The following is a 24503-nucleotide window of genomic DNA, read 5'->3' on the forward strand; positions in this document are numbered from 1 at the left end:
GCTGGAATGAGTGCCCCTCTTGCCACGCTAATAGACTAGCTGTGTGTGTGTGTGTGTGATTGTGGTCATACTTGAGTGTGTTGGAAGCACACGCACACACAATCAAACAAATAGACTTATACAAAGAGATACCCAGACACACACTCTGCCTGTAGCCCAGACAGGAAGACATGCTCAACACAAGAGAGCAGCCCTTAGACGGGCTCTTAATTAGAGCAGGTAGACAGAGGGGTGGGGATGTTTTGGGGGGAACAACGTTGTTGGGTTTTGAGGGTCTTTTGAAGGATGACTAGCTGGACAATAGTGGGCCTTTCTTGTGGGATAAATATGATCACACCCTCATGTAAAGACAAAATGATTGATAACCACAACAGACGGTATTGTCATCGAGTCTCGGCGATAGAGAGTGTGCAACCAAACGTTTAAGTGTCGAGGAATTTCCCATTTTTCTCCCGTCCAGAGATGGTATCTGCGCTTGACAGAAGAGGGCTAGTCTACATGTCTCTTGGGCACAAGAAACCAGAACCTATTATTTAGGCGAGCGCAGAGAAAAAGTGGCTTTGAGAGCAGTGGACCTTCAGAGGAGTGATTGATGTGAGTTAACCCTGTCAAACGCGGGGCTGTGGATCAGTGCAAAATGGGACATAAATCACTTCCAAATGGTCTCACCTACCACTGTTAGATCAGGCTGATACACTCTTTGCTCTCTCTGGGCCCATTATGAATGCCCAGAATATATTGTTGTAAATCTATTTTGTAGGTATTTTTATTATCGCAGCAAAACAGCAGAAGTTACATTATGGCACACTTGTTGAGGACAACAGTGCCCTCCTTAGCTCATATGAAGCAAGGCCACTGTATTTTTTCTTTCTGAGTATCCTGTTACAATTTACATGGGTAAAATATATTGAATTTTGACAATAATTTCACAATCAGCCTCAAATCACTTAATTTGGAAAGTAAGCTTGATCTTTGTTAACATTGGCTTCACTCTAAATGTTCTAATACCAATAATGATAAAAATAGTTGCACATTTGTCCTTTATTTCATAAAAATGTTTCTTCTTTCTTCTGAAATTATCAAAGCGATATGTAGAAAAGTATTAAAATGTTAATCCTTACCTTTCCCACAAAATGTACTTTGAATTTGAAAGTGACAAAATACAGAAATGACCAGGAAGTATTGTGGGATATATTGCACGTTTAATATGTTATCTGGGCTATGTATGAAGATATACGTTACTTTTATTTGCCAGCATATAGAAATGTGCATTTTCTTGTCCAACACAGCAACATAACTTCTGTTTGGGGTCAGTTAGAGCCCTAAGAGGTGAAGCTCCCTGTTAGACGCCCCATCAACAAACTGCTCTACGTTCAATTTGGATCGGGAGGAGTTGGGATTCACAGAAGTACTGTCAACATCAGACACAGATGAGCATCTATTGCATTGGCTCATTTAATTCATTGATACAAAAAAACTAATTTAGGAGCAATTCTCATAAAATTTGGTCAAGTTATGAAGTATTAAAGTGGTAAAGCAATGTTAAGTACATTTGTGGAGCTGTTAAAAAGGAGCTGGGGTCCCTGAGACCCCCAAACAGACCTTTAACATCATTGTGTTATTCGATCTAGAAACACTGGCAGTGCTGTTGTCCTTTGATGCAAACCCTCAAGTCTGGTCCTCTGCAGAAGGAAAACAATTGAGTAAATGGAAAAATGGACATAATCTATTCTGAGCTACCTTGACAAGAATCCCCTCGTAACCGCTAGTGTCTTTTCCACTGAACACATTCAGCATGTCGCTTCTCTCTCACACACATTATGAAACCCCCAAAATGCTGAAGCCACAAGACAGAAAATGTGGGATTTTTTTGGGAAGGATTTCAGTTGCTTGCATGGTCTCTTGTCTCATCACATGACAGGGTGTGTGTGTGTGTAACTGGATTGTACTGTAGCACGCGGGCCTCTTGTTAGTGTGAAATGCAGGCGAACAAAGGCGACATTCTGTTAAGGGGTTTAATGTACCCTGGTGACGTGAGCCACAACAGAGTGTAAAAATCTCCAGAAAGCTCTTTTGATTGGAGTGTTAAGCTGTTAAAAATAATTAGCTTTTTTCCCCTCCTCTCCTCTTATCCAGTGTCTTGCCTGCTCGTTTCACACACAAAAGGCCGACAGCGGCTCTCAGCTATAGCCGAGTCTGGCCTTTGCCTCATTCACTCTAACTATGCTGACACGGGGCAACATTTTCCAGGCTGCTTAACAGCCTACAGTTTTACAATGGGAAAGTATTTTCTGCAACCAAAACACTGCCACTGGTCATAATGTGTGCATTACCTAAATGACTGTCAGCAGGCTTTTATGGCTATTTTGCTTTGTTCACTGTGAGAACTACAGCTTCACTCGTGCAAGGAAACTTTAAGCTCAATAATGACAACAGCATATGATTTGTCAAAATATATATTGCCTTATTGTTTGGAGTCTTAACAAAGATCCCTCAGCAGACATTCAAATCCATCAGCGAGTGTCTTCTGTTCACTGTAAGCATTAATGTGCGATTCACGCCTGAGTCTCACATTCAAACAATGCAAGCCGATTTTTCACCACACCACATGTGCATATGAGGTATTGGCACATACATGCAGACCCCAGGGGGCCAGACACCAACCCCCCACCCCCTTCATACCTCCTCCAGTTGGACCATGCCTGTCTCTGACAACATACCACCCTGCCATGTGCAGCGAATAGGTGGTCAGCTTTGGACTGAGGCTGCCGTCCGCCACACATCGCATGCAGCTGTTACAAAATGGACACTCTAGACGTGTAACATAATACCCAAAAATGACCTCATTCAGTCTCAGCCAGTTAAAGTCAAAGCTGACACGATTTCCTTCAAAAGCGCTGGCAGCCAAGCTGACAGTACAGTCTATAATGCCTGTGAGGCAAAGTGCCAACAGCTTCAGAACTACCGATAGCCCAGTTGGCAGCGGAGATAACTGTGTAATCGTGTGTGGTTTTCATGGATTTTGAAGCAGACATGGTGCATCAAAAGATGAAACTGATACTGTTCGAGGCCAACTGTTCTACTATAGGATGGATGGATAGATGTGTGTCAGTAGTGTGTGTATGTGTGAGGTGCTTAGAACAACCTACTTCTACTGAAACAGCTTTCAGTGTTTTGAGAACATCTGAATCTGGAAGCTTGAGGGTTTTGACTCACTGTTTATGTAGTGGTACATATGGCTCTGTGGGGAAAATAAAGAAATGCCTGTAACACTGAAAAATCCTAGAATTGTTGGACAAAGATAAAATCCAGAACATATTGCCCTTACCTGATGATAAAATCACTTCAATTAATCAATCACTTATGATTTACAGTAAACACACAAGAAAGTATGCAGACTCACTGCATGCAGCATTTAATGACAGACATTAAGATTTCACAAACACAACAAAGACACATGGGGTGGATTTTTGAATTTGTAGGAATAACTTCTGTTAAAATAAACAAACAAGCAAAATAGCAAGATCATGAAATGTGTGTCTTTGGTCACCGTTGAAGTTGTATGTATAGGAAACCATGGAAGTAAGCCAGTTAGTGGTTCACTGATGCTTTACCACCATCTACTGGCTAGCGACAAAAGATGCAACACAAAGTTGACAGAAACCTCCACCAAGTTACCACATTCATTCAGCTCCACCGAAAGTAAGTGTAGATGATTTAAACTACAATAAGAAGTGAAACAAAAGTGTAAGGATGTTCAATCACTTCACCAAGAAGTCTGCAATTGTGCCATCACCATTAAAATGTTCTAACCTAATATACTTACAACATTCTTAGTAATACCTGTGATTTTCCCACAGTGACAAGTCTGCAGTACTGTAGGAGCATCACTCAACAATATCCTTTGTGAGCTGACCATTGAGAAAATCTTCCAGAAAACAATCTGGCGCTGTTATTGAACCAGTTCTTGATATTTTTGCTGCAGGAACTCCTTCAATACAGTTTTATGCTCGTGATAATGAGCTCATGCTGCGAGCCAGTGGGTTCGCCAAAGAGACATAACACACAAAAATATATAAACACAGTATCAGTATACGACTGCTGGGTTGTAGTTTTACGCTTGCTCTAACTTTTTTCCATCTCCCAAAAAAGCTTCATGTAATAATATTGCAGTACTGTACATCATTATTTTATCATTTGTGTGCTAAAGTTTTCTACATAAGATACATAACACATAACATAACATAACATAACATAACCCATCACAGCTGTACAGCTACAACAGAAACAGGGAATGTAAGATCTCGTTTGATGCAATAGGGGTCACTGTCTGCTCAGTTTAAGGATGTGTTTCTTTGTGAAACTGGTTGGATTCCTTTAAGAATAGAAGTCACAACAAATATCACTGGAAGTAATGGTGTGTTATGAGAACCTTATATCCCTGTATTTATGAAGGACATGGTTATATTTGTTGGAGAAGTTAAATAATAGTTACATCTGTAGACACTCTACTTCTTTTGAAGCCATATAAGATATTACAATGTAGTCTGACAAGAAAACAAAGAAAAATCTGCTGTATACTGTAGTTCATTTAAATTGTGAAATACCACTTTAACCTCCAGCATTTATCTGGATGCATGCTCTGTACAGCAGGTTGCAGCTGCAGATTGCACTGGAATGTCTGTGCTGTTACCTCAAAGCAGACTGTGCTTCATGGTAAACATCAATCATTAGTGTCTTTTATGGGGATTCTCTGTGCAGGTTTGTGTTTTTTCGCCTCAGTCATTAAAGAAGTCTGGTTTATGCTCACAGCAAGCAGGCCGGGGAAGCTTTCTCCTTACTTGTCCATAGCCTGGAGAGTTGGGAAGTTTCACTGGAAAACTGCTTTTGATGGGAGTTGTTGTCATGCTTCAGGACTCTCTCAAATCCTGAGATTAGATTTTAAGAAACAAGGCAGGCTTTCTGGCACGAAATCAAAGCTGTTCTTGAGGGACCAAAGTATCTGTTTTCATTTAAGCTATCTCTGTGCAATGAGCCCTGGAAAAGTGGCTTTCATATAAACAGTTTGCCTTTTGCTGAAGTACCTGCACCTTTATTATCATCATTTTGGTGACATAGGTACTTTCCACCTCTTGAAGTTTTCAAAGCTTACACAAAACTTACCTCATTGTTTGATTTGACATAACAATTTGATGAGTCATCGGGCAGTTGACAGCTGCAGCTGTTTCCAGAACTGGAGAATATGTGTACTTCACTGAGAAATGGATTTTAAAGGTGTTTGCTTTGTTTATGTGTCTCGTAAGTGGAGCTGAACTCTAGAAAGCCATGTTGTGGAAATGCAACCTGCACCACTAAGTGAATCCACATGGCTCTGGTGAGCACAAGCACCCACCCAGCGCTGACCTGCTGCCCCTCTTTATTAAGCAATTGGTGTCTTTGTAGTAGAGAGAAACTTTGCTATGGTGATAACAAAAACTTTGTTAAAGGCAAATTTTTGTTTTGAGCCTTGTTTTAATGCCTTTATGTAATAAACCCGCACTGCGCAGGATGATGTATGTGAAGACTTTGACACAAGAAAGCTGTTTTTAATCAGCTGAAGGGGGGTTTTGTCTGTGGTTATCTTAAATTATGCTTATAGTTCAGATGTGAACATACAAGCATGGTTTAGTGACATCACACATCAATACGCATCTAGCACAAGTGTGATGTGACTTGAAGCCTCCAGGCCTTTTCAATGAAATAAACAGTGTCCTGTGATTCAGTTTTTTTTAAATGTGCAAGAGAGAGTAGATTTAATTTTAAGAATGTCAATAAAGATAATATAACTTTTTTATGGAAATAGAGACATTTTTATATTTTTTAAAACAAAACAATTGTTGAGATATTTCACATACATACACAAAAACAATTAAATGTCAACCTCATGGTAGTGTAAGAGGAAACATTCAAGCTCACCAAAGTCAGTAGGATTCATCCTCTGGGGCCCTTGAATGTCTGTACAAAATGTCATGGAAAGTTGTTGTAATACTGCTGGACCAAAGTGGTGAACCAAAAGACTGACATTGCTGTCCCCAGAGTCATGCTGCTACTTAAAAATAGACTTAAAATGTTTCGTGCTATTTTATGCATTTAAAATAATCATACATAAACTTGTGAGTCAGCTGAAAAGCATCTTTTATTATTACTTATTTTTTACAGCGTTAGTACAGTAGCAAGACATACAGTATTGGTACGATTAGTAATCATAGCACCAGAATCAATCATTCATCTCTTTTATACAGGCTACATACATACTGTAGGTACATATGATTCTTAAAAACATCTTTGGATAAAGCATGGCAAACAAGCACACTGTTTCTCTATTCAGTACCAATGCCCATTCAATATTTAGCACACTGTTTACAATTCAAGTATGAATATTAAAAATACACATATATCATAAGTTACAAATCTTAACGGTTATTACAAAAAACAAACAGGATTACATTTCTACAAAATTTATGGCACATAGTGCATCAAGTATTCTTTAACTTTCTGATACAGACCTCATAGAACAATTGACCATCATAAAAATGAACGACGGCCAAAGGTTTTCTAGCTGCTCATTGACTTGTTTTTTTATTCGTTTTTCAGCCACTCTTTAAATCAAAAGAAGCTGCATTGTCTGAGAAGAAAAAAAAAAATCTGCATCTATCCTCTAACTTTGGTTAAAGCTTAACATCAGAGTACCAGCTTGTTAGGTTGCTTGAAAGTTGTAGTAGTGGTCATGCTGAAAGTAATCTATGATGAGTTAAGTACTACTCAGTGGCAGATTTCCTCATGCAGTGGTTCATCTGATATATCTGGCAACCTTGCAGCTAGATTTTCAGCTATATTAATGAGAGGACCATTACATGCGTTAAAGGCAGATCCCACATCTGCTAAAGAGCCATAGCCAGTGTTTTCCTTCTCAAGATCAGAGGTAATTCCAGTAGTTCAAAAGCACCATTCAAAAGATCCTCATTTAAGGTTAGTGGTTATACACTACAAATAGTAGTCGGCTAACACCTTTTTAGCAAAGCAGACACAGGACAAAAAACATCAGACAATGGCTTCTCCATTGGTAGTAGTCATCGTACCTTAAAACATACATATCTACAGTCATTACAGAATAAATATGGTCAAACATAAATATATTACAACACATATCTCAGTAGAGTATGGATGTTTGTGAGAGGTAGGGGTTGCAGGTACCTACAGTAGGCCCAATGGAGGGTGTGAGGCGAGATATCACACCTGATACTGTGTCACGGCGTAACAGATGAGAACTTGTCTGTGTGGCGTAATAAAAGAAAAACACATCCTTGTGGTTTAAAAAAAAAAAAGGCCACATAAAACGTTCATACTATACTGAAATATTGAAAGATTTCAGTTATTTCATCACAGTACTAGTGTTTATCTCTATGCGACAGTCACATGTCAGTCAGTAGACTGTCTATGCAGGTCTAAGTAGTTTTGTGAAATACCTGACAGCAGATGACAACAGACAGACAGTACAAATACACAAAAATGGTAACTAAAATTATTTGTAGTTGTTCTAAAGGCTCCTCGCGTTCTCCTAAGGTTGACCTCTGACGTAAGGCAGGTCTGAAAGGATATCAGTAGTTAGTTGCTAGCTTACTCTGAATTAATCTTGAGCCTCAAAGGAATAGTTTAACATTCAGGGAAATACTCTTAGTTACTTTCTTTCAGAGAGTCATATAAGAAGTTCAGTACCACTTATTTGTGTACAGTAAATATGAAGCTAGTCTACCAGCCGCTAGTTAGCTTAGCATAGGTTGAGGGAAGCTAGCTCCTAGCTGTTTACCCTAGCCCACTCTGCCTAGACCAGAGACACTGTGGAGGTGAAGAGCTGCTCTGGAGGATGAGTGACCCCTTGAGGAGCAGCAGAGGACCAGGAAGGAGGCCGAAGAGGTTGATGTGTTTACCGGGGAAACTACAGCTCAAAAACCACCATAGTAAACATAGTGAGTCAAGCATAGAGAAAGCAACCAGTCACAGGCTGGGTTAGGGTTAGGGCGGGTCTGGCAAATAATGCAGTGGGATCCATAAAGCCTATTTTATATTTATGCTTAGCTAACGGCAGCTGGTCATAGCTTCATTTTTACCAATGTGAACCCACCTGCGTAGTATCGATCTTCTAGTTTTACTCTCGACAAAAAAGCAATTAAGCATAAATGTCAACACGTCTTTAAACTCATGTAAGGCCAAGATAATCTGCAGTGTCTCATTTAGTAGTTGCAAAAAAAAAAAAATAATAATTGTATTTTCACATCAGCATAATAGCTGTCATAACCATGGAAGGTAACATGCGACAAGATTAGTTCCCGGTACTTCATGACATTTGTTTTTGTACCAGACAATTTGTTTTACAGAACACACTTCACTTAACAGAACACTATTAGAAATACGTTTGTTTTTTTTCAGATGTTTTTCTGCTGTTTGTGTACTTGCTTTCTTACTGTTTTGAAGTATTGTATCCCTTTGTATGATGCTAAAAAAATGCACAACAGCGTCAGAAAAAGAAACAATTTTCGATTCTAAAATGCGGATGAGTTTGATTGCAACACTGACAACAAGCACATATAGCTGGCTCTTTTTCAGAGTTAGCAGTTTGGATGAAGAACCCGACAGTGGCCCTGTAGCACTGCACAGTATGTAGTGTCTTGTATGTTTTAGCTGCCATTTGGGAACTGGGGATGTTGATTACTGTCAAATGCTCCTCCACCACACTCACAGACGACTACGGGGTCCAACAAATCATGATTATTGCATGTTCCTGGGCTACTGTATTCAGGATAGATTTAGGGGTTTGTTCTCTGCAAGGCTCTCAGTGGACTTGAAGGAGTAGGCCGTTGTGAGCTTGGGGAATGCACTTCCCACAGAAACCACCACAGCGACCGTAGATTCTTGTCCCATCCTACAGACGAAGACAAATGAGAGAGGAAAGAGTGGGCAAAGGGCAGCTTTTTACGCGGAGAATGGAAACTTCATAAATGTCAGTGGGGATTCCTCTTCAGTGAATCAGACAGAAGTTCAACATTATGATTCAGATGACATTTCAGTGCAACGATCTCATTCCAACATGAAGCACAGTTACATCCCAGTAAACTGACAACTATACATTTATTGCATCATCATTTTTTAGAGCTAAATATCACCAGTCACACAAAAGAAAAGCTTTCATTACATCGACTGTTAGCTTCTTACCTCAGATCTGTGGACTTTGACGGAAACATAGTTGCCCTGAGATGTCCACTTGGTGGCCTCAGCTACTTTGAGGCCAGTGCCGATCAGATTAATGCTGAACTGGCCCTTAAAAAACACACATTAGATGGAGTTATTTCTGAGCAGTTATTTAACCAGGAAGGTCGAGCTCATTCATATTTGCAGAAAAGGTCTGTGGCAATAACACTTCCAGTGGTATAATAGAGTAGTTAGAAGTTAGGTCAAGAGCAGATTCCCTGCAGCGAATTACAGCAGCAATTATATTCATTTCATTACAACTGTTCACCAGTCTAACACAGTATTATATTTTGCATTTTATTTTATTCTATTTTATATAAATTCTATTTTTTACTATGTTTCAACTCCTGTCGTATATTACTTTTTTATGTCTTAGATTCCCTTTAAAGTGAGCCTAAGAACAAGAATTGCCTCACTGTACTCTTCCTTCACTTTTAGGCCACAAACAAACCTATAGCACAAAAAGACATGAAACATTTCTCTGAGACCACAATGTTCAGCATTTCACCAACCTGCGGACACTTGGCTGCACTGTAACAGTCTCCGGCCGTGGCAAAGGGCACAGGTCGACCAAGCAGAGTCTGGGAAAACTGGAGATCTGTGACTGGTAAACAGCAAAGATACAAATCTAGAGTCACAATGTGCAGAAGTAAACATAGACTGAAGACAGCTGCTCTAAGGTAAATAACCACAAAGAGTACAACTACAGTTTATGCAACTAAATTACCCCACAAGGTTCATGTCACATCACCAGATGTTTTAACTATAGCTATGAAAAAAGTTCATACTCTGAGATTTGAGGTTTGAATTTGAATCCAGTAATTGATCAGCTTATCCGATCTAAACCCGTAGAATCCCCAATAAAGCTAATTGTTTATGACTATTTTATTTGCACAAGTTAGTGTAAATTAGAAAACAAAGAACTATAATGAGTTTAATGCTCCTGTTACTCTCAGGTGGGGGTATTTTGAATTACAAAATGGCATTTTTTTTGCCAAGCACCTGGATATTTCCTCAGAAAAACACAAGTTAAGTGTCTCTTTTCAGTGATAGCGTTATTAAATTTGAACTCAGACACTGTAAGACTATACGATGTGGTCTCATTGTGTTTTCCAGCTAATAGGGACAGTTACAGGTCATCTGCAGGCTTATTTCTGCATTAAATAATTCAGGCGAGAAAAATAAATACATAATTTGTTGTGTTTAAACATTGATATGATAAATCCAGGAATTTTACCAACCTGGATCCAGCATAAAACTACCCCTATTGACAGTGCGCCCACCCTATTACAGCATATTTGTGAGTAAACTGGTGTAAATCCAATCTTTTGTTTCACATTTTAACCTAAGTGATTCAATCTGAACCTTAATTCCCTGACACTCCTGATCATTCCCATTTACTCTGCGTTGTCACACATGATAACCATGACCGGTACCTTTTCCTGCCCCGTATAAAATGATGATAAAAGTTCAAGAGATGCTTCCCTTCATCTTGAACTCATTACGCCCCCATCCCCCGCTCTCTTCAAGCAAAGCCAAATTAGTACCATGCAGAGGGAGGGAGGGAACATGTGCTGTCAGGACTAAGACCAGACGAAGAGGATAGGAGGATGACAATGTAGATTCTAATCCAACTTCCCCTCAGCACACACACACACTGTACCCTTTCCACATGCTCTAATCAAAGGAATACTTGAACACAACAGGGAAGATGAAGCTGACTTAAGTAACGAGCAGAGGAATATGGCCTGAAGATGTGCGTGTATGTGTTTGTGAGTATTTTGATACTGATGCAGCTGCATGCATGGGTGTGTGCGTCGTGTCTTCAGCTCCTCTTGTGTGTGCTTGCCAAAGAAAAGACGTGCGAGGCAGCATCGCATATTGTCTGTGTGCGCTCGAGCAGGCACGCATGTCTCTACTGTATGTGCACGCATGCATTCCTTTATTCTTGTGCTCACGTGTTTGCGCTGAGAGGCCCAGTTTCAAGGCCTCGCCTAGTGATGTGAACACATAGCGCTGAAAGGTCATTATTTTGATTTCAGAGGCGCGAGTGTAGGAAAAGCAGCACATGCTGCACTCGGACAGCCGGGGCGGTATTAAACACTACGGGACGAGGCGTCTGAGGGTTAAAACAATACTGATGTGTGGTCTCATTACAGTAGACAGTGTAAGGCAATCACACTGTAATTACGCACTCATTATCCTCAGGGAGCTCGGGTCCAGACGAACTTTGTGGAAGAGTGTGTATCCCGCTGCCGAGTAGTCGTTCCTACAGTCACAGTCCTGTCTTCGGCTGCCGTTGTACGGACATTCAAACGGGTTTAGCAACCTTTACAGAAAGAAAGGGATTTAATTTAGACAAACAAAGGAATATAAACACTTCTTTAAACACTATACTGTATACACATGCTGCAATATACAGCAGAGTCATTCTGATTTACACACTACATAATCCTATTTGAGTCACAGCCCAAGTCATCGCAGCATTGTACACACCTGTGTCCGTACACCTCGGAGTAGTTGTCTGTCTGACCGCTGCGCAAGGTCACATACTCCTTGGGGAAATCAGTCTGCATCTCAGCACAGTAAATCTGAGGCCAAACACATTGAGACAACATATGAGAGCCTGTGGGGAAGCAGCAGGCTGAGTCATGATGTGTGACGGGGCAATTCTGACAGGACAGACACACCTGTAGGATCCGGGACTTGACTTTGAGATAGTATTCCCCATCTATCTTCACGCCCTGTCTCATCTGGACCTCCCGACAGGAAGCGAACAACTGGCCTGGGAGAAGTTATATGAAGGGAGGAAGTTTTAATGAAACGGCAAGGAAACAGGAAACTTTAGTGCCCATGATCTTTGGCCACTCGACTTGCGCAAGCCTGTCCATAAATCTGTCATCAAGATGTAGTCCAAAGCTGATAAATTAAACCTACTGTGAGAAAGGATTGTGACCTGGCTCTTTCTTCTTAAATAAGAGCTGTTTCATTATTTGTGTTGCCTCCTCTGTTTTTTCAGAGCGCTGCAGAGCTCATATCATGCTGATTAGCTGATTAGCATTAATACTTGACCACAGAACTGGCTGTCACCAGAGCATATCGCTTTAATTTCGCCAGTGCCTGACTTGGCAGAAGCCAAACCGGGAATGAACAGCCCAATGCGCCAGTACTGTAACATCAGAAATGTGGGGGGGCGAACCTACAAACTTTGGCCCGCTGCCGGGTTTTACAGCAAGTTCACAATGAAGGCTGCCTCGGCCCAGGCACACACCCCTGAGGCGTTTTGACAGACTGTCCGTATCACAATTTGTAGAAAACTGCTGACTGTCTATTTATTGTTCTGCTAAGTAATCACTCCAAGAGGCTTTAAGCGGAGGTCACTGTTCTGCCTAATGTGTTAAAACAAAGCAAAAAGTTGAGCTTCTATAAACACAATCAGATACGGTGCTGGGTGCCACACATGCAGCACAGTCGATTCAATACCATACACATTCCTGCTTGGCAGTAAGTACTACATATATCAGAAAAGTTGGACACAATGGTAGATTTTTCGAGTTATGTAGAGAGGAGAGGAGAGGAGAGGAGAGGAGAGGAGAGGAGTCTGACTCACATTCTCTTTCTTGACATGCAGCTTGAGACTCTGGTCTTTCTGAAGGACGGCAGTGTTTGGACGGTTGGCCTTTGGAAGTCACACACTCCACTCTGCGCTCCATAACTCCTGCCCCGCAAGTCTGCGAGCACTGTTTCACACACACACACACACACACAAATACACAAAGAGGCACTAAGTCTCACACAGCTACAAACAATGAACAAATAAGCTGCACTCAGAACCAAATCCACAAATGAGATTTATCAGCAGAACCGTAAAAATGCTCCGGTCATCAAATGTTTTGTGAAAGTGGTGATTAGCTTGAGAGGATTTCTCACTGCCTAATGAGCGTTTTCTGTTTCACCTTGCTCCAGGGGCCCACTTTCCAGTAGGTTGTGTGCGGGCAGTCCCTGAGGAGGCATGGCCGGGTGCCAGGAGGGTGGGGCTCGGGGCAGTGGGTGCTCGCAGAAGTGGACTGGGCGGCAGTGTACGGGCGCAGAGCCTGAGAGGAGGGCATCACGGAGCAGGAGACGATGCGCTGCTGGTAGCCTACGCCGCAGCTGGCAGAGCACTGAGACACACATTTTTAGACACTCAAAATAAAGTGTAAACCTGAAAATAAACATATTAAGGGACCTTTAAAGGTTCAATATGTAATTTTTCTTGTTAAGAACATTCCAAAAAATAACTTAAATTATCAACAGAATGAAAAGAAAAAACAGTTTTGTTGAGTTAGCTACTGTGTAGGTTGATAGTCCATTAATAAATAACAGCAACACTCCCCCAGTGCCCCCAGTTTCCAGTCCAAGCAGAGTCAGCTAACACAACCGCTAGCTGCACGGTTAACACTTTGCCATAGAACAGTTCTTTTTCCTCATTTATTCCTACCTGTGACCATTCCCCTGTAATCCACATGTAGTGGCAAGGCGCTCCTTTGCAGGGCTGGTGTGATGGTGGCTGGGTGGATGGCTCGCAGTAATCATCCTGGACAGATGTCATCCCCGGGCCCATGCACCCTAACTTCCTGCTCCTCACGCCTTCTCCACAGGTTGCATTACACTACAAGTAAATTATGAAGTGGGAGAAATTCAGTAAGAGTGAAGGAGACTTGGCAGAGGGGGGGCAGTGTTGTACTTTGGTTCCATATGTAAACTCTTTATTATGTAAAGGTTTTGTGGGGAAAATGCTGTGTGACAATGGCAACCTTAGCTCTCAAGGAACACAATCCCAAACATGTGCTCTGCTTACTATAAAAGATAAAAGTTAAGCCAGTTTCCCTCAGGCCCAGTAATAGTTTATAGGAGCATTTAAAAGTAATGATATGGAGCAGAATCTTAAAATTAATTCATGAAGACGGAGGAGGATTTTATGACAATGTCTCCGTTTTTTGAGAACAAAAAAAAATTCAGGGCAAAACTGTAAAAGAACTGAGGCTGTAAGTTCTCAAGGAAAGAGAGACAGGAGTCTGAATGCTGCAAACATTCCTGCAGCAGGAGGATACAGTGCTATGTCCCTACATGGTGCCCCTCTTTTATGCCTCACTTTCGAGAACAAAACGTGGGACATTAAAGAAAGATGAGCAACGGGGAAAAAAAAAACAGTCTGCTAGCGTGACACAGAACAGTGATATTCAGCAGGACAAAAGACATGATGGCCATCTGTATTTTGAGGTTTTCACCGACTGATGGTTATCAAAAAAGCCTTTACGATTAACGCAAGAGACCAAGGGTACCTGCAGGTCGCCCTTTTAATGGTGCAGAGGAAAAGAGAAAGAGCGGAGATGTCAGCCAATAAAAACCTTAATAAGATGTTTAAACATCTGCTCATCTGTCTCACACCGGGGGACTGAGAGCAAGGAAAGTGGGAGGGAGGTTGAAGATAGGACAAGAGAGAAAAGATGAGTCCGTACTTACTTCCTCCCATTCGCCAGCGACCCAAGTGTAATGTGTGCATTCTGCAGTTTGGCAAGGCCGGACAATGGCAGGACGCTGGTGAGCATCACATAGATCCTCTCTGACCCACCCGGTGCCTTTTAGTCTACAGTAAACATCTCGGTTCTGAACTCCGACTCCACAGGTGACAGAACACTAGCAAGACAGAGACAGAACACACATCTGATTGAGAAAAAGGCAGTGAGATACATATTTGTTCTTGTGTTTCTCATATTGTACAGTAAACAACCAAGAATTATAATGGTTAGAGAGTTACAATGTATAGAATCCAGCGTTTTGGGAGAATATTTCTGACTAAAAGTCTGGACATTTTGGGCTCTGCTGCTTTGATTTTGAGTATTCTTTGTGAAACTAGGCAATTATGATGTATCTAATATCACCATTTTGGTGTTGTTCATAGAGCATCGTAATTTATGTTGTCCCAGGACCATGATTGCAGCTGACTAATCACACTGTTGTGATGTCTTAGCTTTGCCACTCATGTTGGTGGTTCTGGAGCATCATAATTAATGCTGCCCGAGGGCCATCATTTAACCTACAAAAGAGCAACAAACACACGTTTGGAGCAAGCTTTTGTGATTTAATGGCTTAAGTATAGGACTATTTTTTCTCTGTTCTCTGTCACTGTTTGGTTAGTTTAGGGAACATAAATACCTTGTGGGTTTAGGAAACAAATATATTTGGTGGGTTAGAGGAACAATAATACTCGGTGGGTTTATGGATCAATAATAGTTAGGTGTAGGAAAACATAGTTTGGGTTAAAATCTACCCCTTCACAACGTTAAACATGTGTTTAAAATGATTTAATCTCCTATGTGCATATTTTTCAAGCCTTTCCCTCCAAGTCCCTGGGCTAGGACATTACAAAAGTGTGATTATTCACTGCAATGATGGTCCTGGAGCAACATTAATTATGATGCTCCAGTAACAACACCCACACAGCAATATCAGATCGCACAGGCAATTACATGATAATTGCACATTGAATTCCTCTTCATCTCCCCAGATTCTCTTCTGTTAGTTTTGTTAACGGCATCCTCATTAAGGGACCTGACGGTGAGCGACCCAAGTGCCTGGATGTATAATTTGCTATGGCTAACCACAGTGCTGCTGCGAGGAATCATGCATCATCATTCATTAGAAAAGAGATCCTGTAAACGGCAGATGGGACACCTTGACATGCTGAGTAGTCCAGTATTACTCTTTTTTATCCAATGATGATTGAATATTTGTGAAACTTCCTCAAAGCCTAGGAAAGCTATTTTGTCTTGGCATGGCCTGGAGGGCTCGGAGAAAGAGACATGAATCTACATTTGTAGTGGGTCACACTACACTTATGAACTCAAGTGTTCATTAGCAAGAGAAGGATTGTATGATCTCTTATTTTAAAAGTTGTATTGACTCATTTTAATGCAACAATGTTTGTGAATGTTTGTTTGGTCTTTGGTGTGCAGAGTCGCAGCTTTGATGCTCCCGAACAATGCACTAAATTACATCTAAAGTCCAAAGCCAGTTTGTCGCTTCTTTGTGAGAGACGTATATCTGGGGTCACGCAAAGGTCTATCTCAGACATCTCTTTGATGTGCTTTGAGAAGCATACCTGCATACTGAGGAAGCACTCTGTAAGGCTTGAGCTGATCAGCCTGATTTCTCTCCTGACTCTCCTACAGACCTCAAAGAGCAGTGCCAGGCCTCAGCGATTTCACACAGTCAGAAACTCTGCGCATTATACAGCGAGTCTCGAATTTCCCCGAAAACTTCCAGATGTATTTGTGTTGTTCGTGTTTCACTGCAGTCGTGTGTTATCGTTACAGCGAGGCTGAATGTGAAGGGTCAAGTCCTTGAGTTTGGAAAGAGAACAAAAAGCACCATGGGAAATCTGACCTTCGAATCAAAAAAATGCTTTTCTTAAAATCTTACAAAGCATGAAAATAGAACCTGCTGTTAAAGTGATTTCAGTCAGTGTTAACTGCTGCAGCTAAAGAAACCTGATGCTCTATCCGCGCAGAAGACTGTGGCCCTTTTATCAGAGATGGTTTGGCCATCATGAAACTAGAGATGAAAAATTGGGGGACTATTTTATGGTTTCATGATTGTGTTCAGTGAGCCTTGACAGACTTTAAAGGGTAATTTCACCCAAATAACAAACCGTATTTTCTCACTTGCGTTAAGTGGTATCTAGCCATGCAGATAATTTTGTTTTTGCCCAGATTGTGAGATAAACCTTTGAGATTTCTGCCACCGTCTCAATACAATGGATTTTTCACACTGTATCTTTTCAAAAACTGTTTATTTTACTCTGGATAAATCACAAAACAACATATTTTCCTTTGGAACCACTTTATAGGTCCTAAATAGACTGCTGACAGGCTGATCTATGGATTGTCCATTGTTGTTGGAGACAGATGTTTCTGATGATTTCTTTTATGTACTTTCAGTACGTCCTATAAACAAAAGTTTTTTCTCCTCCAATATTACGAGGGTGGAGGCAGATATTCAGATTCAGATATCTGAGAAACATGGGCAAATAAAACCAAACCAAAACTGTCTCTATAGCCAGAAAGCTTGAGACAAAAAGTAGAAAATATATTCTATTGCGATCTGAATAAGTGAACCCTCCAACAGTAATTTAAAATATAACACTGAAAATATGTGCACAACGCATTACAAACAACCACTAAAAGGTGGAAAACCATTCTTGTGTCCTTGGCTCGTTTGGCAGTCCACATCCCCCCCAGCTCCCCTAACACGTCGCCCATTACACCCCCAGTCAGAGGTGAGTGAGAGGGCTGGGTAGCTGTGGAATAGCTCAAACAGTGGGTGCTGAGGTTTCAAAGTTGTCACATGCATGGATATTAAGATATAAAACATGTCTTTATGCTCTAGTTGAGGATTTCATGGTTGCTGGTGGTATGTGGAGGACGATGATTGCTTCCAGACACCGACGGGGGAGAGAGTGAGAGGGGAGGAGGACACCCTCAAAGAGTGGGGAGTGGCAGGAGTCCTGTGGTTGGAGGCAGACGTAGGTCTTCATGGACCTTCTGGGATATAACAGTCACTAGGACATGGGGGAGGGATATGTTTGATTTTCAAGCAGGAGATGGAATGATTTTTGAGAGTATCTTGGAAATTTTGAAAATGTAGAAACATTTATCAGTCAATGAGTGACAGAAAATACGTGTTTAATCATGTTTATCTCAACAATGGATCACATGAGTACGTGTTTGTGAAGGGTGACTTCAGCTTCATAGCATCTTTTGACTCATTATTTTGGCATTCCAGTTCCAAACTGGAAAATACCTGCTAAAATGTACGCAACCTCCCCAGCACCAAATCCAGATGAAGTACAGCTCCAACCTTTAGTCAATTAATCAAATAGTTGTATCAAAGAAAATGTACATGTATTGCCAACAACGTTAGCAACTAGCTGGTGAACAAAGTGGAACATTTTGCTACTAAAGAGCCGGACTAATGTTGGTCCGTATCTGCTGGATACATAATAGGCAACTGTTTTCTAGCAATATAAACTTAAAATATTGATAACACGTCAGTCACATGTTTCCCAAGAGATTGCAGATTTAAGACGCAAACTATGCAAGCTCTTTGTGTTTGTTGTCTGTGTGTGTGATGTTGTTCCTCAGGGTCATTCCTCCTTCAGTCTGCTCTACGACATGTGATAAATTTGACCCTGAACATTTTCCTCCCTGCAGGAGTTCGACATGACTTCGGTCGCAGGTATCACGGCTCTGCGGTCGGCTCCACAATGACTGTGACCTCATCGCCCTGTGCGACTCTATGCACGGCCTTTAACCCCCCAGTGTCTGGTTGCTCCGGTGTACAACGGTACAGAAACCTGCTGTGCTTCAGGATGTGTGTCATCCTTAACACGCTTTCATCTGTATGGGAGGCCTTGTTCAGTTGCATCAGCTTCGACTCTGGATCTCCATGTTTACTGCGTCTCATAACGATAGCTAATTTAGATAGATCATTTCTACATAACATGCAGTCAGTGTGTGGTCTGATGAAAAGCTTCAAGAGGAGAACTCACTCAGCATAAAGTTGTATTGCAGATTACACTAAACAACGTTTTCAACACTTTGAATATCTGAAACCTCACATCTAAATGTGAAGTGCACAACATAAACAGCTTCACAAATCCAGCCTGTGGTGTTTAGTTCACACTTGAGGAAATGACACATTGCTCTGGAACAAGAATAAACTGAGTCATGATTGGACAGGTGCTCTGTGTGTACATGTCCTACATTTGCAACCTTTGGGAAGTGTTTGTGCTTGTGTCTCAGCTGCTAGCAGCACTTACTGTTAGTATGGTCCCCGAGAGGCTATTTTGTGAACCAGAGGAGATTGCGAGTAGAGCAAACATACCTCCTTCCACCTGTTGGCCTTCCAAGTGGGGCATCCCCGCGCCCGACAGGCCTTCTGTGTCCGCGGCCGAGGCAGATGACTGCAGTGCTCCTCCTCTATTTTGGTTTGGTTCTGATAAACACAGGCTATCTCCCGCTGCTTGGTCCCCCGACCACAAGTCACTGAGCACTGCAGAGGGAAGGGGAAAGAAAAGGGTGGTGTTACGACAGACAATGTGGGAAAAGCAGGGCATACGCTGGTCATGATCATGGTTGCAATCATGTTTTGCAAAACTGTAAGATCTAAAGTTGCATTGTGCTGAAATATGTTTCTGTTTGCTAGTTGGTTTGTCAGCAGGATTACACAAAAACTACTGAAGGGATTTCCATGAAACTTGGATGGAGGATGGATCTCATGAGTCCCATTAAGTTTTGGTGGGGACATTTTTGTTAATTCTCGAGGAATAATGCATGGATCTTGATGAAAAATCAAACATTTTGAGGTGACTGGTATCTATGAGTGAGTGCAATTTAATGCGGAAAAAACATTCTAGTCTTCTGTGTTTTTTATTGGCTGCGAGTTAATTTGCATTAGGTGAACAGAAGCTTGAAAAACATCTTTAAAAGAAAGTTATTTCAATATTGTGGACAGCAAGGAGGCTAGATAGCTGCAAAAGGCACAGGTAATTTCCAATAAGTGCATATTTAACTGCCAACGAGTGCATAACAAAGTGTGTATTCATTTTAATAAAGCATAATAAAGCAATTTTAAATGTTTATAGGAAACTCTTAAGGCTTTTATTAACTTTTCTTAAGCTTCTATAAACTGTTAACACGTTTCTTATAAGGGTTTATTAATGCAAAAATAAAAATAAAAACTAAAATACATGTTCTTATGCTCTCATCAATGACTGTATAGTCTTAAAAACACATAAAAATGTTAATTAGCAGCTTTAAAGGGCTTTATTACCTATTTACTAACTCTTATAACAAAGACCTTGTTATAGAACATATTAGGATTATCCAGAAATACAAGGACATTGTTTCTGAAGACACATTTCTAATGAATGCTTAAATGCTGCGATACCCGCAAAAAAAAGTACAAGAGAGTGTTTCTTTAAGTACTACAAATACAGCGTGTAGACCTCAACACAAGATGCGCCCAACAGCTTCCTTGCTGCATTTAATGGCCAGATGAACACACCGCAAACAAATTCAACCAAACAACTTAAATGGAATTCACCAAAACCTTCTGTCAGACACTCGCTGGAATGCAGCCAACTATTTAACCTGTAAACAGAGGAATTACTTTCAGAGCTGGTGTGAACAGCAGAGGCCGGGGCAAGAGGAGGAAAAGATGCAAAGCATCAGAAACACGGATGCATGCGCACGGCGAGACATCATCTGGTACGAATAAGGAACCAAGCAATACTCCAGGAAAGCTAGAGAGGTGCAGAGAAAAAAATACGATGAATAAAACCAGACACTCTGACGAAAGCTCTGAAAAGGCCTTTGCCTGAGATCGTAGAGGAAAATATTCCAGAGTCTTCGGTCCCCATGAGGCCAGACAGCAATTAGGGTGCCCGCTATTTCTGCTTGACGAGTGAGCGCCCCTATACAAAGCCATTCTAAAAATGGGGTGCTGGAATCGAATACACAAGACGAGGAGAGTTACATTTTGTCTTAGCATATTTTCCAGTCCAGATAATAAACATAATATTGCATTGTCCTCTAATTATGATCTCAGAATGTTGCATAACACAAAACACATTTTTTTTTCCCTATGTGCTCATACTACAGATGACGGGCGATGGAAAGGAATAACCTAAATTCAGAACTGTCTTGGACCTAAAAGTCGTTTTTTAAAATGTTAAAAATATCGACTGGTCATGGTTTGAGTATGTTTCAAACAAAGCCACCTCCAGCCTTTTCTTCTTAAGTGTGGTGCGAGGTTGTGGTTGACACTGCACACACACGCATCATACACGTTGTAATTATCGAGGCATTTTAAACACAGGGCCGGCTCAGCTGACGGAGAACATCAAAGCCGAGGCCAGAGCTGAAGTGACTTAGTTCCTGAGCATGGCAGATTCCCATACCCGCTGCAAATGATAACAGAACTCCCTCTACCTCAGACAAGAGCAGAGACAGGCAAACATGTTGGAGGTGGGGGGTGGGGGGTGATGAGGCGCAGGGCTGGCCCCTCCTTACTGCTGTAAAAGCAGGAGGAAAAAAAAAAAAAAAGAAAAAAAAGGGAGGAAGAAAGGAAATCGCAGCCATACGGGCTACGCTCCCCTTGCTGAACTGTATCTGCATTTTGTAACGGTGGGAGAAAAGACGCTATATGGCGACGTGCTCCTCCCTCTACCCTGCCAACCTCATCTGTCAGCCATTAGTTAATCAGCGCCCGTAACACAGATCGCAGAGAGCTGGCACGGCTCGTGGGACCAGAGGACAGATTCACCTCTGAGAGCAAGAAGAGGGCAAGGACTCAGAGACCTCTGCTTCACCGATCTACAGCTGGGCTGCTTCACTCAGCAGCACTCACTCAGGTAAGACTATTCCACTTATCACTTATTTTCAGCAGCTACGAGTGTGACAAGTTAACGTCTCTGTGCTTGCAAAATAGCTGTGCCTGTGTTTGGAGAAATCTGAAATGGATGTTTAAAAGTCGGTGCCTGGTAAAAGCAGATCATGATAGCATTTGGTGCTTTGTACTGATAAGAATTAATCTGAACTTCTGTATATGTCGTGTTAAGTTCAAGCAGGTCATGTTCTGGTGGTATCTAATGTGTTGTGCGAGAGAGTTTTGATTGTATGGAAAAAAATGTCAGGCTCACTTCAACATGAAGGAGAAGAGCAACTCCATGAGAAAAACACATAAATCAATGGGTCTCATGGGAAATGAAACACTCTAGAGACAGCTCGGCCCTCCCACGTTGTCCCGGCAATTAATTTCACATGATTAGGTGGCTTAAATCTCGTCTAATCCGGTGAGTTTGATCTAGGCATAATGTGGATTACTATGAAATGGAATGACTCACCCGCTTTAAGATTTGGCACAAAGTTGAAAATCAGCCAAGTAAAACAGCTTTTGTAAAACAAGCAGAACAGAACTTCTGCAGAGAGAGATATAAGTGAGATTTAAAGCCATATTTAACGAACAGGGAGCTCTTAATTGTTCTACTTAGCGGCTCCAAGGCGGCATTCTTGATTTCACAGTTCTGGAACAAATCACATAATTGAGTGCTAACCAGACCCAGCTAATTCATGTCTTTTCTGCGTGCTGCAAAACCATGAAACAGCTTGGGGACATTTTGAACATAGATGTCTGATTTAAATTAAATTAGCAAAATACGATCTCACACAGACAGATTTATTACAGATAAATTCTAACAGACTGATTTCAGATACTTTTTCAGAGCGTTAATGTCATTCTGTCTAGGACTGGCAGCCTGCAGCTTCAACATGACCCCACCTACTGCTCCACTGTGAACAGGTAAGCCAACAACACATGGAAACTTTTAGACATCCAAGAGAAACTCCACTGGGGTTTAAATATCTGTCACTCAGCCAATATGGTAATCAAAGCAGCTAATACTGTTTAATACCTCACAGAGAGGAGCTAAATTCCCCCGAAACCGACTAACCCTTCTGGCTCAGATCAAAAACTGCTTTGTTTGATTACCCATCACTACGGCCTCAAGCAGTTCATGAAAACATTAATTACTGTGAAAACAATAATGAAAGTCCTTTTGTTTGGTGATAAAGATGAACTGAGTGTTTTGAAAATAATGGTTTATCTTGGGGGCTTAGAAATCAAACAGGTGCTCTTAAACATCACAATGAGAGTGATAAAGATGTCTGTGTTTAACATTATTGTTTGACATGTTGGTTTATTCCTAAATTTCAGCTTTGTTATTATCTAATATGATATTTGCGAAATAATGAAACATCTGCTGATAGGACTACAGCCAGGTTAGTAACATACCATGAAAGTTTATGAGAGATGTAAGGCTGCTAAAAGGCAATTTAGACCGCACATTTTAATTTTGCTCTATGTTTCCTATATATTGCGGTTCCAAGTGAGACCGTATCTTAAAATGTCAGAGCCAAGGTCGAATTCCTATCACATTGCAGCACGTTTGCAATGCAAGAGGATGGTAATACCAAGCATATGGTAACTGTAGTTGCATAGAATCTTCAAAGGAGCTCAGTGTTGACCCGGAGCAAGAACAAACTTGCAAGTGCAGACTGTGAAGGGAGTGTAGAATTATACCCTGGGCTACATGTTGTCAAGGCTGTGAGATACAGAGTCTTCAAACAAAGATAAATGCTCTTTTGCATCAACCGCGCTCACGCAAAAAATGTATTTATCTGCACGCCAAATCAAGCAAGGAGCAAGTAGTAATAGTAGGAAACTGAACGCACTTTAAGATAATGTCGTGTCTTTTGTTTTATCAGAATCACCATGTTCCCCGGTGCATAGATTAAACTGCAAATCACAGAAAGAAGGAGGCGAGAAGAAGGAATATGAAAGGTCACAGAAGATTCAGGCTACGTTTCTGTTCATGGTCTTGTTTTGCAGGGAGGTTTCAAACAACACATGTTGTCAACACGGGAACAGCTGGTGAGAGCGGCGTCATGGGGCAGAGGAATGTCAAGAGTCGTAGATCTTTTATCCATCGGGCCAAAATAGCCACCGAGACTTGTTTGAAATCACGCACAGGAGCAGTGTGAAATCCTAACATTTATATATCCCACACATCTCATGCTAATCTTCACTGACCTTCTCGATATAACAATCTTGAAATATGGTTTGAAATACAGACGTAACACGACAAATTCAAAGTACATGCAAATTTATCCACATGAAACGATGAATTTCACATGTGACAAGTTGATTTTGCCATTTTATTCTTCCTAGGATGGGACTGATTGTAAGATGTGGAAATAATTTCCTGTCCCTGTCAATGCAGTTCCTGACAGACAGTCAGCTGCGGGAGCTGCAGTCGACTTCTGATCGGCCAAAAACTGAGCAACACATTCTGCACTCTATGCCAAAAGTATGACTTTGCCATCTTTAAGGAGTTTAAATAAACAACCGGTTGAGAAGGCGTATACAGTTTCTTCAACATGGTTTCCTTTTTAAGTCAACACCACTCAGAAAAGATACACCAAGCGACCATAAGTCAAAACGAAATGACAAAACAGCCAAGTTATTCCGCCTGTCTAAACATTTCACTAAGAGCTTTTTCCATGTTATACTGAAACATCCAGCGCTGCTCAAGACTGTGCTGCAGATGTGGAGAA

At 41.2% G+C, this 24503-nt stretch overlaps 1 protein-coding gene and 1 long non-coding RNA gene across 2 annotated transcripts in view; one reads left to right on the forward strand and one right to left on the reverse strand.

The window, feature by feature from the left end:
- Nucleotides 1-6157: 6157 nt before the first annotated feature.
- The window catches only part of LOC311264258 (A disintegrin and metalloproteinase with thrombospondin motifs 20), an 84302-nt gene continuing 65956 nt past the window's right edge, over nucleotides 6158-24503 (reverse strand). Inside the window, exons 29-39 of the mRNA XM_084364987.1 lie at nucleotides 19213-19380; nucleotides 14791-14964; nucleotides 13766-13936; nucleotides 13242-13448; nucleotides 12896-13025; nucleotides 11976-12070; nucleotides 11782-11876; nucleotides 11481-11614; nucleotides 9798-9889; nucleotides 9250-9354; nucleotides 6158-8959 (exon numbers count right to left, since the gene is read on the reverse strand). Of these exons, the coding sequence (XP_084221113.1) occupies nucleotides 8870-8959; nucleotides 9250-9354; nucleotides 9798-9889; nucleotides 11481-11614; nucleotides 11782-11876; nucleotides 11976-12070; nucleotides 12896-13025; nucleotides 13242-13448; nucleotides 13766-13936; nucleotides 14791-14964; nucleotides 19213-19380 (1461 nt within the window). The 3' untranslated portion in view covers nucleotides 6158-8869. The remainder of the gene's footprint in view (nucleotides 8960-9249; nucleotides 9355-9797; nucleotides 9890-11480; nucleotides 11615-11781; nucleotides 11877-11975; nucleotides 12071-12895; nucleotides 13026-13241; nucleotides 13449-13765; nucleotides 13937-14790; nucleotides 14965-19212; nucleotides 19381-24503) is intronic.
- On the forward strand, nucleotides 21485-24311 carry LOC311264259. Its single transcript, XR_014623442.1, has 3 exons — nucleotides 21485-21742; nucleotides 22636-22689; nucleotides 23779-24311. It is a non-coding gene; the product is annotated as an uncharacterized lncRNA (long non-coding RNA).

This window comes from Pagrus pagrus (genome assembly GCF_965226575.1).
Source record: "Pagrus pagrus genome assembly, chromosome: 10".
NCBI lineage: Eukaryota > Metazoa > Chordata > Actinopteri > Spariformes > Sparidae > Pagrus > Pagrus pagrus.